Source organism: Melospiza georgiana, chromosome 14, assembly GCF_028018845.1.
Source record: "Melospiza georgiana isolate bMelGeo1 chromosome 14, bMelGeo1.pri, whole genome shotgun sequence".
NCBI lineage: Eukaryota > Metazoa > Chordata > Aves > Passeriformes > Passerellidae > Melospiza > Melospiza georgiana.
The window spans coordinates 17,251,780-17,269,768 of record NC_080443.1 but is presented as its reverse complement, the minus strand read 5'-3'; the positions used below and the strand labels follow the sequence as shown (position 1 = coordinate 17,269,768).

Below are 17,989 nucleotides of genomic sequence, written 5' to 3'. Positions count from 1 at the left end.
TCATTTACAGAGCCTGGGAATGAAGGTGCCTTCCCTGCATGAAAATTAAATATTTTCACGCAGTGTTATGACTTTGCCTTGAAGCATTTGTGGCTCCATGTTTCATTGGCATTTGTGGTCATTTTAGTCCACTGAGCTTAAATGTGTAATAAGGATGCCTGGATGTGGATAATTCTCCCTCCTTTCCCACTGCAATCAGGTTTTGTCCTTCATTATACCTTTCTGTGGCGTCTATTAGAACATAAATCTTTAGAGTTCTTCAAGCTTTGACCTACATCTTGCATATATGAGAACTTTTCTCCCTAAATTGTCTTTTGGAGCACACCAGTTCATTAAAGTTTTGAACACTGAACCCTCACTCTCATTGCTTTATCACCCAGTTTATGTGCCAAATGTCAAAACAGGCATCAGAAATCTGATTTATGAGGATATATAGAGAAATTGTGGTACATGCTTCTGACTGGGAGTCAGCTGGCAATTCCCTATCAGGATTTCCTCCTCAGCTCCCAGCGCCCAGCAGGGCAGTCCAACAACAGCACTGCCAACACTGAATTCATAAATCACAATTCCGGACTAGCAAAGCTTTGAAGCTCTTTGAATCTGTGTGCTTTCCAGTTTTAATCACATCTGACCATTTTGTAATTTTTTTTAAAATAAAAGTCAGTGCTGATTGTAAAAAAATAAATGCTTATAAAGTCAAGCAGTCTCCAAATGTCAGTGTGGGAAGTACTTAATACCCTTTTTGAAACACCAGAAAATAATGGATGAAGCTGTAAACCAGCAGTATTACACAACACACAAGCATGGATAAGGCATGTCAGGTTCACATACTGATTTGCCATTTCATACCGAGCGGATTTATGTCCTGCTCACACCCCCGATCTCCCTCACCCCACACAGCCGTAAAGTTTATTTTTATCGCTGGTTTTGCACCACCACAGCGCACCCCCCGGCCCCGGCAGCTCCCAACAGGGTGGGAGGGTGCTGTGGGCAGGGTGCCGTGCCCGCGGCCGCCCCCGGCCGGAGGGTGGAGCCGCGCCGCCGCCTCGCCCCGCTCCTCCCGCGGCGTGCGCGGCCTCGGCGCTACGCGAGCGCGGGGATCCGCCGCGGCCTGCGGGCCGCCATGGCCGGGGAGGTGAAAACCAAGCTGTCCAAGAACCTGCTGCGCATGAAGGTGACGGGGGAAGGAGGGGAGGGCGAGCCGGAGGCCTGCGGGGGGCTGGAAGCTCGGGCAGCAGGGCCGGGCACCGATGGCGTGCGGGGCCCGGCGCTGTGAGGCGCGGCCGGGCTGCGCGTCCCCGGCCACACGCGGCCGTTCCCGGAGCCTGGTGTGGGGCATTGCCGTTCCCATCGCCGGCCAGCCACGCTCCGGATAAACAGATGTGTTTATCGATGGGCTGCTCCCCCGGCAATAAATCGCTGATGCCGGCACCGAGCCTCTCGAACGCGGGGGTTACAAACTGCAGGGTTCGGTGCAGCCTCATGGTTCCAGCTAAAGCCTGGCCTCAAGGGCCGGCTCCAGCGCACCTTTTGGGAGTGCTTTCGTTCCAGCTCGCTCCTCTGCTGCTGGGTTGTTTGTTGTGAATGTAAATAAAAATATTGCAACGGCATATTTTCATTGAAATGAAAATATCAGTGCTGTTTGCTTTGCTTGGGGGTGGGGCTTTTAGTGTTGAGAAAAGAAAGTTTTGGTGTGTTCATTTTTACCCTGTTTGCATTGCTGGCTAAGGAAATCCCAGCCTGAATGAGGATTAACATCTAATATTAGCCAGCTTTCCCAACTCATAAAAGCCAGGGATCTTAGGAACATCCCGATGTGCTTATTACCCTTGGAATTGTGAATCTCGTGTCACCAGTGTGAAATTAGTCTCTGCTCACTGGCTAATGGATTCTGCTTCACACCATGTACTACAACTCCTAATTCAGTACAGTACGTTCTCTGATTGATGGTCCTTTATTGCTGGAAAACAACCAGGAAAAGTTGAGTACTTTTTTTTTTATGTTAATATTCAATTTTTTAACTGAACATGATGGGGCCTTTGTGGCTTCTTGCTTGTGGTGTTTTATTTAGCCATTTTTTTCCCCACGTATATGGGCTTATATTTCACATTCTGGCTGAAAAGAGTTAGCTGACTTCAGTTCAATTTTTCACATAAAGTGCACTCTGATACAGTTGGATGATTGAATATTTACCCTAATTAACAGATGCTTCTAAATCTAAAACTTGTACACATAAGGAACAAAATACATCTTGCCTCTCTCTCTAAAGGGAGTAGGTGTTGAACTGAGTCAGCCAGCAATGTGCGATACAGACTCCCATAACCTGGATGGCAGCATCATTATTTTTTCTTATTTTTGTATAATACACTTTTAAAATGAAATTTTTCTTTCTCTTGTTTGTCAGCATACTAACCCCCTGGAGATTTCAAAAGCAGGTTTTTGGATTGTTTTCCTCTGGAAGGCCATGGAGAGCCAGGCATGTGAATATGCTGCCATGACATTTGCAGGTTCACAGTCCAGGCAGTAATAACCAGCTTTGAAGAGATCAGTAAGGTTTTGAAAAGGTCATACACAGATCTTGCATTTAGCACTTTGTTTCTGCAGATCTTCCTGTTTACAAATGTTTTAATGAAGCCTTTAGCAGCTGCCTCTGCAGGTAGTGATCCAGTGTATTAGCAGCATTCAGCAGGTGGGTGCAGTGGCACCCAGAGGTGGTGAGTGGTGTTGGAAGGACCTTTGCAGTAAATTCTGGGCCACATGGAGACACTTTTAGATCTTGCACCATTTGATCCAGATCTCATAGCTTGGGGAAACTCACCCAAACAGCTCCTCAGTTACTGACTTACACATTCTGTGCCTACCACAACTGATATATTTTTAATTCATCAGTGTGTGTTTACATTCGAGAGAAACCTGATCACATAATTTCTATCTAGGTTTTTCCTGTAGTAATCTTCAGGAACATAATCTTTAAAATGGAGTGTGAAATGATTATTTAATTGGGTTCTTGTAGCAGAATTTCTTGTGTTGAGATTTTCGACTGGCTAACCAATTTCCTTGAGCAATATGTTTTTCCACATGATAGATTCACTTATTTTCCTCAAGAAGATACTGTAATTTTAATTGGAAAGCTTTGACATATTCTGAATTGACTCAGAAAACAGAAGTCAATTTTTCTTTCATTAAAGATCTTGTACAGTGGATGCAAATAGAAACAGAAAATGAAGCACTAGCTCAGTTGGCTTGCACTTCTGAGTTTGGTTTGGTTGGGCATTTTGTAAAGACTGGAGATGTGTGGGTTGTTTGTAATACATACATTGCACACCTGTATATTTTTACAGGACTGTGTGTGAACTGTACTGTTAGATTTGCCTCTGTCTGGGAGTTAGCTTGGTATAAATATAGACTTCTGACAGGTACAGTTATCCAAACACTTTCTGTAGATCCTCAGGAAGGTCCCAGCTTTTAGGGAGGTGGGACTATATGGGTTATCACCACAAAATTTTGAAGAGTTCTGGTTTTCCCCACCATGTATCATTGACATTGTTTAGACTTCATTGTCACTCAGTTCAGGCACCTGACTTAAGACAAATGGAAATTAAAATGCTGTTTCACAGGCCTCAGGTCTGTAGTTCTGTGCTCTCAGCAGTTTTTTATAGACTGTGACAGATGTCTTCTTCTGCTCCCAGCTGTTGAGAGGTTGCTGTTCCTACCTGCATGTTCCCATCCTCTGACAGAGGTTATCACCAAGGAAGCCAGTGACAGGAGTGTCCTTGTCTTAGGAAAAAATAGAAACTTGCCCTAAACTTCATTATTGGTCTCAGCTATTTTGGCAGACTGTTCCTGCAGAAAGTTAGCAGGTCCTTGAATACAGTGCTGGACCAGAACTTTACAAATCCACCCAGTGGGTCAGTGAGAACTGAGGAGCTGGGAACATCTTCCTTTAGCACAGCTGGATACAGAGTAGTTTTCCTCATAGTCTGCTTTCAAACTCTGACATTTTTTCCACTTCCAAAGGCAGGTTTGTACCTCCAGAGCTACAAACACAAATCCAGTTCATTAAATCTGAGAAAAGAAGAGGATGTTTGAAAGTACAGATGTTTCCAAAAAAGGCCAGCCTGGTATGAGCCACCTCCAGCTCTGAGCTCCAGTGCTGTTTGTATGGGTGGAGTTGGTTCCTGATGTGCAGCAATAACTTCAACACCATTATCTTCTTTCTGGCCTTTACTGAAACATTAGAAAAACCTCACTAAAATTAGGGAATTGTGACAACTCCTGTCCATCAAAGCTATCCAGGACAGCTCTGTTTCTTTATATGTAAGTACAGGTGTGACTGTTAACTTTCAGTAGATAGCTGTGATCAGCAGCTGTTTTAATTTTCCATTGTCTGTTTGCACAAACTTTGACCAAACTCAGAGAAAAAAAAATAACAAAAAAATTCACTTTGTATCAACTGCTAAACATTATGTAATGGATAATTGCTATCATGTAATTACTGCATGTTCAGAAGATACTCATGATGCAGAACACTGAACTGTGTGTTTGTGTCTTTCTTTGTAGTTCATGCAAAGGGGTTTGGATTCACAAACTAAAAAACAACTAGAGGAAGAAGAAAAGAAGATAATTAGTGAAGAACACTGGTATCTTGATGTACCAGATCTAAAGGAAAAAGAGTAAGCTTGTAATCTTTTGTACTTCTTATCGTCATTGGATTGTTTTGAAATGGAAATACCAGATTCATATTTTTTCCTGTAAGATAAGTATTATAAATAACCAGTTAACAGAAGCAAAAATAGTGACAGACTGGCATTACAACTTTTTTATTACTTATTTTTAGGGCTGTTCTTGAGGTTCCCTAGTGTAGTTTGACCTACTTTCAATTCTTGTATGTGTTGTTTTCTTTCACTCACACATTCTTCTAGATGCATGCAGTTAGTTTCTTTCAGTCAGGGTGCAATTCATTCATTGCTGCTTTTCCCCTTCATTAGAAACAAAGTTTGGAACCTTGTGTTAGTAAATTCAGCTCCAGACACATGGTTAAGTTGATTCAGGACAGTTCTGTCCTCTTGTGCCCAGCTCACTTCAAATCCTGGTTTTGAAATAGGAGGGATAATGGCAAAAATAAAGGAAGGCTTAGTTAATAAGGAAAAAAAATGTCCTGCTCTTTAGAAAGGTGCCTTAAATAGCAGGAGAACTAGTTTTGAAATTGCTTGGGTTTCATCCTTTCTAAAGTGAAAAAAAATTCCACTGAGGGATAACATACATAGTTTTGAAAAAGCTGAGGCCCAAGGAATTAACTGTGGCTGAATAAGGCCATTGATAACTCTTTTCCATTACTCTTGGTGGATATGACAAAAAGGTATTTGAGCTTCAGTTGCAGCAAGAACTGTTCAAGCTGGACATTGGGAGAACTTTTGTAACAATAAGGCTATTGAAGCTCTGGAGTAGATTGCCTGAGGAGACACTGGATTCTTCATCATGAGAAGTCTTTTGAGGACAGGTTAGCTGGACCTCTGCTGTTCATGGCACATGTGTGACTGATACTGCCTCAAGGCAGGACAATGAGCTCAGTCTCTTCAGCCTGAGTTCTGTGATCATGAGGGTTTGATTTACATGGGAGATGAAGAGGATGAGGGAGCAGGTACATGTGTGTGAGGAAAAGGATGGAACAATCCACCAAAGTACTTTTATCTGGCACGTGTATTATGAATGCCTCAGGGTCATGTTTCTTTTCTCACTCCACGCTCATTAAAAGAGGGAAAAAAAGGAGGAGGAAGGGGGAAATCTGTCTGCTGAACAGAGAGTGACACAGTGTTTTATACCCTGACAGACTCAACTAATGCCAGGTCCAACAGCACAATGAAAAATTAATTAGAAGCTTTTGCTGGTATAGTAGTGCCACCTGGGGAGTGATATTTATGTGGTATTTTTATTCTGGTAAAAGTATTAACGTAGGCAGAACCATACCAGCAAAGAGTGCTTTTTGTCAGAAGAGTTAATTTTGCTTGTGGAAATGGCAGAGCTTTGCTGGCAAAAAGGATTCCTTTGCACTCCAAGCTCTTTGTACTGAAAGATTTATCAGGGCAATTGAGCATAAAGCAGTTGATGGTTTAAAATACACTGTGGTTTTGTTTATTTGTGTGGGGGGAAGACAGCACATCCTTTTTGCATTTGTTTAATTTGATCATTTTAAAGTGCATGGTTTGACAGCATGCTGGGTTTGGGGTTTCAGGAGCTGTATAATAGAAGAGAGAAGCTTTCTGCGATGTGAGGATCTCGTTTATGGCAGAATGTCCTTCAAAGGATTCAATCCTGAAATTGAGGTACCATTTCAGTGTCCTGCTTTGAGGTTGTCTCACATTCGGATTGAAGCCCTTGGGGATGGGGATTTGAGTGTTCACACTGCAGCATTATTGGCCTTTGCAGCACCTTCCATAAACCCTCCCATGTCCCAAAACTCCATCATTCAACCCTAAATATTGATCAATGCAGCATCTGGTAAATGGAATCTTTTTAGCTCCCTGTGTTGTTGGTCAGTAATTGCAGACTCCTGCAGATTTTCCCTCCCTTAAGTGAGGAACCCATCCCACATGCTGCTCACCAAAACAAAAGCTCACTTTTCCTCCTGACATAGAATGCAGAGTCCAATCTACAAACACTCAACTCTATTTATTCAACACTTACTTGTATCAATAAGGGCTTAGAGTTCCAAAGTAAAAATGCTGGGCAAGAGTCTTTAATTTCTTTCTGGCATGGTTCATGCTGATAGAAGTACACAGGGACAGGAATCAAAAGGTTAGCACTGAACCTGAAGCAGGAGGATGAAGGTGTAAAGACTGAGAGATTTGCAGAAGGCCATGTAAGGTAATTTACTAGAGAATTCTTTTAGTTACTTTGAACTTGCTGTCCCTGTGACTGAGCATATGATTGCTTCATGGCTTTTACTGTAAATGCTTGAAGATATTCTTTCTTTTTAACAAAACCATTTCAAGGTCTGTGTGCTAACATCACAATGAAAAATTAATTATGATCTGGTCTCCTGGAGATGTTTGGAGTGCCCTTTAGGATGTTTGAGTAGTACAATACACTAAAACACTGTTGCCTTTTCTTCATCAGTTTTCATAATGATGGGCTCTAGCCTAACCAGGAACAGAAAATAATTACTAAATTTGATTCTTACCTCTTATGTTCTTCAACCAGTGAATTTCAGCACTGTTGCCATTGTGTCATGCTTACATGCTTGAGCTGTTTCTCACTTCATTTTCAGAAGTTAATGATCCAAATGAACTCTAAGTGCAAGGAGGAAAACATTGAAGAGGATGATAAAATGGAGGCTGATGTATCAGATGAAGAAATGGCCAGAAGGTAAGTTACATTTTATGACATAATCAGTACTAGCTAGGAATATGATGTGTTAGGGTATTATGTGTGGGGAAATAAAACCCAAAAATGAAACAAACAAAATTTTTAAGAAGCCCACAATAGATATGGAACTGTACCAGATTGATTTTCCAGGAATGCTGGTGTATTTTCACTTGAATATCCAATGCATTTGGGGGTAAATTCTGCATCACTTGTGGGGTTTTCTGCCCTTTGATATCCAGGTATTCCATGCTAATTCCCTCCTTGTTACCAGCTGCTAACAAATTGAAACTATCAGAGTGAATAATAATGTAATAAGTCATGCAGTACTTGTGTTTCTCCAAGCTTTTAATGACCAGGGTTTTTACACCACTTGAATTGTTGATTATGTTTAGGATATGTGCCACGATTTTTCCTCTGGTTTTAGTTGAAGGTATAATTTTTTTTATTCTCTCTACAGATATGAAACATTAGTGGGAACAATAGGGAAGAAATTTTTGAGAAAAAGGGACCAACGTGTACTCAAGGATGATGATGAAGATGAAGATGATGAAGTTGAAGAGGGGAATAGTAATGCAAGACCTAGTAAAAGAGCTAAGAAAATGTTCTTAAAACCTCAGGATTAATGTCAACTGCACAAGTGGAGCTTGTTACCTAATGCCTACCAAACAGAGTACCAAGGACTGGAGATTGTTTGGAGTTTTTGCTATTTAATGTGTAAAGTGTGGATTTGTAAATCTGTTCTATTCTCATTGAAATTTCTACCATCCACAGGACAGACACTTTCCAAAGTGGGTGTTTATATAATGGATGTTGTACATCCTTTCCTCTCTCAGCAGCTTTTCATGAGTGGGGCACTCATCCCATCAGTCTCTTTAAATGTTCTGCATAGTTAAATTGAGTGTTGCATGCAATCAAAAGCAACGTTATTTACAATTTAGGATAACATCTGAAAGAAGTATTTGGAGCAAAGATGAGCTGTGTCCAATTCAGTAAGGCAGTTCAGCTTTCACTGCTTGCTTTATTATGAAAATGAAACCTGCGCTCTCTTCAAATTGAAAAAAGTCAGCAGAAACATGCTTGGTTTGTGATCTTTTTTACTGTGCTAAAAATAAGATGAGAGAAGAACAGAGAGATAAAATCCACTTTATTGAATTTTATTTTTTATAAAGTTTATTTAAAAATAGAGGATTTTGTAGTGAAACTTTTTTTTTTATACAGCAAGCCAAATATTGGGCGACGTTTACAGTTTGACATCTTAGCAGATTGTGAATCTTAGTTTCTGCCTTCCAAAAGAAATTTGCTAATTTTGCCTCTTTTTCAGCAAAAAAATCCAATCTTATAATTATGTAAGTCTTGTCATAAAAGCATAATAACAGTTTCAGAAACATACTTGAAAGCAGAATAAAAACTGTGGGGTTTTGTGTTAATGATTGTGGATTAGTTTATTTAGTGTAAAAAAATTATGCTTAATACAGTCAGATACAAGGAGAAATCCTGGTTTTGTGCTGGCCACAGATGTCCCCCAACATTTAGCTGAGTGCACTGATTTATTTAGCATGTGATGAAGCCATCTGAAGTAGTATTAGGGTAGAAACACAGTTCTCCTTGGTCAGTTGGTGCTCTGGGTTTTTTGAAAAACATCAGTGTGTTCTTGTCTAAAATCATAGCAATTCTTTGTGCACAGCCTTTCAACAAGAAATATTGCAATTGCTACATTTCCTCAGGATGTCCAAACCACTCATCCTTAATGCTGGCTCTCTGCAGAAAGGAATTTGTTAATTGAAGTGAGGAGTGGCCATTTTGCCATGGGCACAAGGCTTTTTTTTTTTTTGTCTTTTTTTAGCAGCTCAGTGAAACAAGATGTGAAACTCAATTATTTAAAGAAGGACACACTGTGTCTGCTGTATTTTGCTTGTGATACATGAACTATGATCCATATATCAGGAGCACCTAATTAGATATTCAAGATGGATCACACATGGAAAGAGAAATATACTTTTAACCTAGTAAGGGGACTTTGTGCAGGTGGAAAGGCTGTGATTCATGATCTGAGATAGTTTTTGAGAGCTAATTAAATGCTACTGGTTCAATTACTTAAAACCTGATCATATATTACTGCTAGCTGAAAAGGAGTTAATGATGGCAAGACATTTTTCTTCCCATGGAAGATGTGACCTGAGCTATGAAATGATTTATTGTTGGTCATCACAAGAAAAACTTGGAATACATCCCATTATTCTTCTTGCTTATTAGTAGGAAAATGATTCCTCTGAATGGATTTCTTGAATGGAGAGTGAATTTCTGCATAGCTGTGCTGAATAATTGAGGGGTGAGGTGTGTTCTGGTGAGCCACCAGCAGCCAGGAGATGTCACTGCAATTGCATGTCCTGAGGGGCTGTGGGTTGGGCAAGTGTCCAGTGGTGCCATGTAAAAAGGCTTTTGGGTTATTTTGGTAACAGCAGTGGCTGAGATGGATTCTATGTGGAGTCTTCCTTTTTCAGGGTTATGCAGAGAGCTCTCCTGCATTGCAGGGTCTGTTCAGTCCAGTAGGGAGTAATTCTGGTTAAGGGCATCCTGCCTCCTTAATTTCACGTCATTCCCTGAGGGATAGCTGGACATGAGGGTGCCACAGTGCATGGATAAGCACATGAGAAGCTAAACAGCTTCCTAGAAAATCCACGATTTTGGAATTGGGACAGAGGAAGGTTGGTTCTGTTTCAACAGAACTGTGTTGAACAAACTGTGAAGAAAAGGTAGATTTTAGTTTATTGTCTTTAAATCTGGGAGCTTTGCTGTTCACATTCAGCTGGTGGCTCAGTGCTACAGTAAAACCAGCTACTTATTTTAGAACAATCTTTTATTCATGGGGCATTTGCAAAATGTGCCTTTAAAAGCACCATCCATAGTGTGTTTTTGTGAGCAAGACAAAACCACAACTCAGCCCTGTGTGACTTTTTAAATGTACTTTAAGTACAGAGTTACAAGCAGACATGGTGGGATGTTCTGAAATACTTGTCTGCATTTCCAATGGTATAAATACATTTATGGATGGATTTAAGTCTGACTTGAGCTTCCTACCTGAGGTAGAAACATGTGCTGTATAAAATCTATGCTTGAACTACTCTTGACAGAGGTGTAAGCATAGCAGTGAAATATTCATAAAGCAAACCTGCATTGATTAAGGCTTTCTTGGCTCTGACACAGGCTCCAGTACATTTTATGTGCAACCTCCTAGGCTGTAGCACTTTCCCACGTGGTCATGTTTCTAAATGAAAGTGTTTCTTCTCTGGAAACAGAAGCAAGTTGGTTAAGTAGTGGTTTTGTTACAGAAAATGGCTACCTGCAAACTGGTAAAGTGTTACCAGACCCCAGAAGTGAAGTGTGGTTTTAAGTAGTGGTCACTGACAGCTCATGTCTGTCCCTTGTCATGTGAAGTTTGGTCCCTCCTTTTGGCAGGCTCTTGGTGCTTATTTTGTAATAATTGCTGGGCTTGAAAATATGGAAGTATTGAACAACTTTGTCTTTCTTGCTGATGTTTCTCTTTTGCTTCTCTTTTGCTTATTATTGGATCTTAAAAAGTCCAGGACAGAGTCCAACTGAAGTGAGCCATCCAGTAATGCTTGAGCTGATTAAACTTTGGTTCTTGGGGAGGGGCAGGAGTTCAGTGTTGCTGTGGAGTTTGAACCATGTTTTGTGCTCTGCCTTGTTCTCTAATGAGACTCTCCATGATGCAATGCTCCAGCCACGGGTGACTGTCATTGCCATTGCCTGTGTGTGTAATGGGCAGCTGGGCTGGGATTCTGGGACTTCATCCAGCATTTAAGCTTTAAAAGAAATTGTTTGTCTTTCTCTTGATTGGAATACCATGCTTTTAAATTGTATTTGGAATTAGATGAGTCTGGGGGTGGAGGGGGGCGGTTTCTCAGCATTTGTTTTGCTTCATTTGAACAACAGTCCCCAACTAAAACTGCAAAATCATTTAGGCTCTCATTAAACCCTTCTCTGAGAATGCTAATGAAGCATCATGGTAGGGAAGGATGGCAGCCATCCCACAGTTCCCAACCACATGTGAATTCAAGTTTCTGTGAGAGCTGATGCTTTAAGGACTTGGTGGTTTGTTTTCTTTTCAGGCTGGGAGAACATCAGCTTCCACAATACTGCCTTGCTAATGGAACCCCAGCATGAGGCCTCAGAGTTTGTTTGGTTTTGTTTGGTTTTACACCATTCTTATCTCAGACCTCTGAGAGATTTCAGGCCTGGCATTCACACCTCAATAACCTGCTTTCATCAGCTTTTGGGAAGCTTTAGTTAAACTGTGAAACTGTTCCTTAGCTGCATGTGTTGACATTTCTTTGTGTGATTTCATGTTTCTCAGTGAGGACCTGCTTATAATTGTCACGTCAAGATGAAAAATTAACAGATGGGAGTCAGGGAGATGGTTGGAGCCTCAATCACCAGCAGATCTGTAGATCTTTGGTAAGAAACAAACAGTGGACGGGGTAGCTGGTTGAGTCCCATCACTGCAGGCTCAGTTAAATGTTGATAGGAGCCCACTGATCCCCAAGAAACCCTTGTGTACCAAAATCCAAGCAATTACCTGGGAGAAACAGCAGGAAAATCTCTGGGGAAGTTGGGACGCAAAATTACCACCCTGTAAATGGCTGTCCACAAGACAAGAAAACAGCTGGGGTCGGTGGCACAGAGAAATGTGGTTTGGTGAGCTGAGTAAATGAGAATCCCATCAGATGGAATGGAAGTGGTCAGTGTTTTGAAGCTTGTAATGTTCCCTGACATCTCAGGGAGCACCTTGCCATGATCAATTATTTAGAAAGGGGTAAAAACCCTTAATGGGATATTAATATGAGGGAATAACAGAACACAAATTACTGAACAAATTCCATCATTCCATTATTAACAGAGAAGCTGTGTTCTGACCTCAGTAAGATCTTTCACTGTCCCCTGTCACCCCTTCCTGGCTCTCAGTTCCTTATCCCTATGCAACCATGTGTGCACCCAGGCCATGAGCTGCCACCACGGGAGCTGGCACACACCAAGCCCAGCAGAGATGACTCCTGGGCCTCCTCTTCAGTGATCATCTTCCTCATCCTACAACCTTTTCATCTAGGCACCTGCAGGAACTCACCATCTCCAATACCACTGCTGCATTTGTTCAATATTGGCCTGTTTAGTTCAAGAAGTGTCAGGTAACAGGTTCCCAGGAACAGGTAACAAGGGACTGGATGTCAGGAAATGGCATCCAATTATACCAGGGAAAGTTTTGATTAGATACTAAGAAAATCTTTTCACAGGGTTGGAAAGGACTGGAAGAATGTCAAGGGCAGTGGTGGAGTCACCATCCCTGGAAGTGGCACCTGAAGGGCAGAGTTTAATGGTGAACATGGTTGTGATGTTGGGTTGATTGTTGAACTCTATGATCTTAAAGGGCTTTTCCAGCCTCAGTGATCCTGTGATCCTAAGAAGTCTGAGGTGGGAAGGGGTGGCCAGCAGATCAGCAGCATGAGTGAAGAGCCCTCACTTGGCAGATGGGGTGTGCAGGAGTCAGTGCAGCTGGGGCCAGCTGTACCTAAAACAACTCATAATGTCTTTATTTTCCTTTTATTTATTTTCAGGTATACACTTACAGCATTTGTGAGATTAATGATCAGATTATGTCTTTGAGCAGAAAGACTGTTCAGTGGGAGGAATCAACATTTGACTGATATTCAGGCTTATTACAGACTGGGGAGAAAGAGTGTTTTTTGGTGGTTTTGCTATTTTTTGATGCATTTAAGAATGTTTCCCCTTTCTTAGTGGTTTCCTTGGTTGGGCTTTTTGCAGAGAAGCATGGTAGGAGGCACAACATTTTCTGGAAAATGGGGAAACATGATTGTGAAAAAATAAAAGGTTTCCTTTAGGCTGGCTTCTTGGGTTTTTTCACTTTGATACAGATGAACAAACACTAATGGCATTAAAGCTCCTGTGCTAAGTGGTACCCATTCAGGACAGGCATATAGACACTCATGTTTGCAGGACAAAATTAAGGGTATAGTTGGCTTAGCTTCATACACAAATATAATGCAGTCCCAAAAATACAGAATTTCCACCCCTTGTGGGACAAAAGTAAATCTAAGCCAGCTGTGACATTTAAGTACTAATCGCAGTTTACAGGATGATTATATCTCAGAAACAAAGCTTAGTAGTTATCTCCTTAGAGCCCATCAGCCACAATACACTGCAATATAAAGAATTTTCATCACCAGAAGAATAGTACATACCAAAAATTACTTGGGGCAGTTTACTGCAGTAATGGCCAGAGGGATGCACATGATGACGATTTTCATTTTGTACTGTGGTTTGTCTAAGGATGATGGTGAAAGAATTATGCCTCCTAATGCTCTTTTCCAAGATGACAATGTTTTACTCATATTAAAGGTAGAGGAATGAGATGAGCTGTGAGTGGTTTGATCTTGTGAAAAATGAAGTTTTAAATGTGTGCTTTCTTGTCTAAATGCTCACAGATTACTTGTCTCCCTATAATAACCTTAGAAAATGTGTTGGCAGCATATCACAATTAATAATCCATACTCATGTGCTACAGGCAGTCCAAAATTCCCCAGACATATTTCTTACCCAAGCTTATAACCAGATTCAAATCAAATCCTACATTTGTGCCAAAAATTGAACGGCAGTCATCTCCCAGCAAATAATTTTACCTAACTGACTCAAGAGTCTTAAATCCCTGATTTTTCCCAGAGTGAAATTCACATTAATCTCATACTAATGTATATATCCTTCAGTCACCTGCAAAAGAATCCCATAACCTTGCAGTAGGGATTGCACAGACAGTGGAAGCTGCTGTACCCACATAGCCTTACTGTAGGTTTTCCTGGCCATCTAGATTGTGTAAGATCCTTTAACATTAATGGGGACAAGTTTTCTCTCTAGGGTGATGTTAAATTTCTCTTTGAGGGTTTTTTCCACCTCTTCATCTTCAAGAGTTACAAACTCCACCAGATCCATGTTTTCCTTGTAGTTGTACGTGGTCTCAGTGAGCGTCCACCCAATCAGCGCCCGGAACCCCTCGGTGGTCTGCAGGGTGCAGATGGACTTCTTTGTGAAGAGGGAATCTGGAGAGGTCTGGAGGTACGTGCACTGGAAACGGAAATCTTCCACTGTCCGTGGCTCCAGGCTGAACATATAAACCTTGCGACACTCCTTCTTCTCCAGCAGGTCAGAGTTGGAGAAGCTCTGGTTGGGGATGTATTGTTTCCGTCTCATTTTCTCCAGGTACCAGACGCTGTTTTTCTCCGTGAAGCGGAACACGCCGGGAGCCTGGGGCTGATCTTTCCCTGACACGAGCTCCATGGGCTGCCACATCTGGTAGGACACCCCAAAGCCTCCATCAACGATGTAGGCTTTGCCATCGATGACCACCTTTACCACCAGGTGGGTCATGAGGGTGGCGTAGGCGTTCTGCTGGGGGTTGAACACGTAGGCTCCCAGGAAGCTGGTGTCATAGCCCAGGCCCTTCAGCACCCAGCCCAGAAGCTGGTTGTTTTCCATGCACCAGCCACCCCTCTTTCTCCTCACAATCTTGTTGTAAACGTGCTCCAACTCCAACGTAATTTTCTCCCCACAGTGAATACTGAGGTTTTCGAAGGGAACAGCACGGATGTGATGCTGGAATATATCAGTTAAGGTTTCCAAATCTTGTTTTTCAGTGGAGCCTTTATAGCCAGTTCTTGCAAAGTACTCTTCAAGGTTCATCTCACCTGTAAAGGAAGGAATTGTGTTTTGGTTTCTTTACATCAGTGATTTATGATGCTGTGAAAAGCTGCCCTGGCTCTGCCAGCAAAGATTCTTTAATCTACTGAACCTCATCAGAACAGCTTTTAAAGGAAACAAGCATTCCTATCAAATGGTTCCCTGAGCAAAGAGCAGTGCACACAAGATTTGCTTTTGTCTTAGAGTCATCCCTCTGGCAGACAGCTGATGCCATTTCACTTTCATACGAGGTAGCTATGAGATTAGGATTTCCTGTATTTGCATTGTAACAGCAGGGTTAAGAAGAAATGTAAGGTCTTGCTGGGGAGTGTGTACAAGGGTTCATGAGAAATGGTCTAAAGTCACTGCTCAGTGACAGGACTGTCACTGGGGGAGGCAGTGTCTGCCAGTGGGAGGGAGGACATTCTGAGCCAGGACTCACATGTTCTTTTCATGAGTCTGCCACTGATGGACGTGACAGTAAATGAATCGCTTGTTCAGCACACTCTTCCACCACTTACAAAAAGTTAACATGAAAAGTAAGTGACAAGCTTTATTCAGATAACTGAAAAAAGTCTGACTTTTGAAAGTCACAGACCACTGAGTCTTGTGTCTGCTCAGAGTGTTGTAGAAACTCATTTTGGTGTTGGACTAATGGATCTGAATGGAGGGAAGTGAGTGGCCTAAAAGACAAGGAGCACATCTCCATTCCCTCCTGTGCCCTGTGTCTCACAGGCCACTCTGAAAATGAACAGGGGTGGCTTTACTCTCTCTGGTCCTGAGCTTTCTCAAAGCCCATCAATCCTTTAAGTCAGCAGTGAACTATTGAATGTTTACTGCAAACTGGAATTTCTCACAATGATTCTCAGTGGCATATTGATGCTGTACATATTCATGGTGTGGAGGCAGCTGTCCTAAGTGAACAGAGAGTACCAGCAAAATCTACACATTACCTGCTACAGAGAGGAATTAACTCCCAGTGATATCTAGGTATGTTGTTGGAGGATATAATCAATGTAATAATATTTTTTAATATTAACATAACATAAAAGTCATGGCACTTTGGATTTGCAGAATCTGAGCATTTCTGATCCTATCACTCTGACTGTGAATGCTAAATAGATCACACCAGTGTAAAGCTGGTTCTCAAGTTTGTATTATTTGTAATTTCTTTGTGCAGCTCCATAATATGCTTGATCAGCACTAGATCTGGACTGCAGGAGATGAAAGCCACTGTTCTTTTGAAATGTGAGCAGACCAGATGAAAAGGCAGGTACTGAAAAGGTCGTCCCACAAATGTGGTTATGATTTATGTACAGAAAAACATCAGCAGGAGAATATTAAAGGTGCAAATGAAGGTGTTCATACAAAACTATTCCTTACCAGGATTATACACAGTATCAGCAATTTCACTGTTGAAAATATGTTATCTTCTTTATCCTAATACATCAGCACATGGACTTTCTGGGTTGTACAACCCAGAGTCTGTAATTTTTTAAGTTGTTTTTAAAAAGCTGTAATTTTATTCCCTTAAAGCAGAATCTGTTGATTATTAGACTGAACTTTTGCTTCCTTTGCACTTGCAATGCTTCTAAATAAATTCTAGTATCTAAAAGCACAATTTCCAACAAGAAGTTGCAGTTCTAAATTTATATCTACTATTGTACCTAAACAAAGGAATCTATTTTATAGTGAAGTTTCTCCTGAAGAGTGAAAGGTAGAAGAATTGAAGTTGCACATCCCTGTTTTGCCCTCTTTAACAGCCCCTGTTTAGCAGGTGATATTTTAGCTCTATATTCACACATTTTTAGAACATTTTTCCTGGAGAATGTTGCTTACGTTATTGTCCATGACCTTTACCATCATAAAAAAACCCAGGGTTTTGTATCTTTCTTTGGAGGGGATTTTTAAGAAAATAAACTTACCTCTTATGAGATCCCTTTTTATTTATTGAGGTATTCAGTTTCTGGGGGGTTTATTACAGGGGCAGCAGTCAGTGAAGCCAGGAGTGGATACAGATTGTGAGGGTTGTCTTTCTAAGCTCTGCTGGTCCTCGCTCCTGAATCTTAAATTCCAAGAAAGGGCAGAGTCCACCCAAATAGAATTCACATTTTTGGACTTCGCTGATCCGTGAGCAAATTAAACTTTGTTTCTTCCTATTAGTAGATGTTTATGCCTTCCCCTAGTTAAGACCAGAATGAACTCATTTTCTATGTAAAATAATTACAGTAGGCAATTGCAGATGGCGTTATAACTTTTTTTAATTAAATATTGTTATTTTGCAAACCAGCACTTTGCAGTGGAGGGTGTTCATCTGTGCCCTGGTGGGTACACTGAGGTGCCAAGGTGTTGCAGGCTGAGCTCCATGGATGAACAAATGGCCCTTCTTTGCCCACACAGGAACTGTTTCAAGCTGTTCAACTCCTCAGCTGTAGCAGGGAGTTATTGTGGAGCTAATGAATGCCATGGCAAATATTTATTTGCATCAAGTAATGCATTTCTGCTCTAAAACCTGGCCTCCTGCATCTCCACAGCATTGCAGTGCTGTTTCTTTAATTGCTGTTCATTTAATTCTCCGTGGTCAAGCCCGTCCCTTCTTCATTGGATGGAGGTGGAATATCAGAGGAGGCCTCTGGGAAAGGCAAAGAGCACATTAGACTGCACCTGGGGAAGCACCTGAGTTTTAGGCACATCAGGTAGGTCTGTGTGGTTGATTAAAACAAGAATCAAAGACTTCTCCTTGGCTGATGTTCTTCTGTCACCCTCTTTCAAGGCACATCCTGTACAGTACCACAGGTATCATCAGGGAAAAGGCTTCTGTGTCATGGGTGTCTTGCTGTGAAACCACACTGGTGGCACA

The 17,989-nt window shown here is 41.5% G+C and overlaps 2 protein-coding genes across 2 annotated transcripts; one reads left to right on the top strand and one right to left on the bottom strand.

Moving 5' to 3' along the window:
• Positions 1-1,053: 1,053 nt before the first annotated feature.
• MPHOSPH6 (M-phase phosphoprotein 6) lies at positions 1,054-8,792 on the top strand. Its single transcript, XM_058034462.1, has 5 exons — positions 1,054-1,174; positions 4,561-4,673; positions 6,233-6,323; positions 7,268-7,365; positions 7,823-8,792. Exons 1-5 carry the CDS (start codon positions 1,124-1,126, stop codon positions 7,986-7,988), a joined length of 519 nt encoding a protein of 172 aa, XP_057890445.1. The 5' UTR covers positions 1,054-1,123; the 3' UTR covers positions 7,989-8,792.
• A 98-nt stretch (positions 8,793-8,890) lies between these two features.
• Positions 8,891-17,141, bottom strand: LOC131089628 (arylamine N-acetyltransferase, pineal gland isozyme NAT-10). The gene is made up of 2 exons (XM_058034459.1): positions 17,055-17,141; positions 8,891-15,137 (listed from the first exon to the last, which is right to left on the bottom strand). Exon 2 carries the CDS (start codon positions 15,130-15,132, stop codon positions 14,260-14,262), a length of 873 nt encoding a protein of 290 aa, XP_057890442.1. The 5' UTR covers positions 15,133-15,137; positions 17,055-17,141; the 3' UTR covers positions 8,891-14,259.
• Between the last annotated feature and the right edge of the window lie 848 nt (positions 17,142-17,989).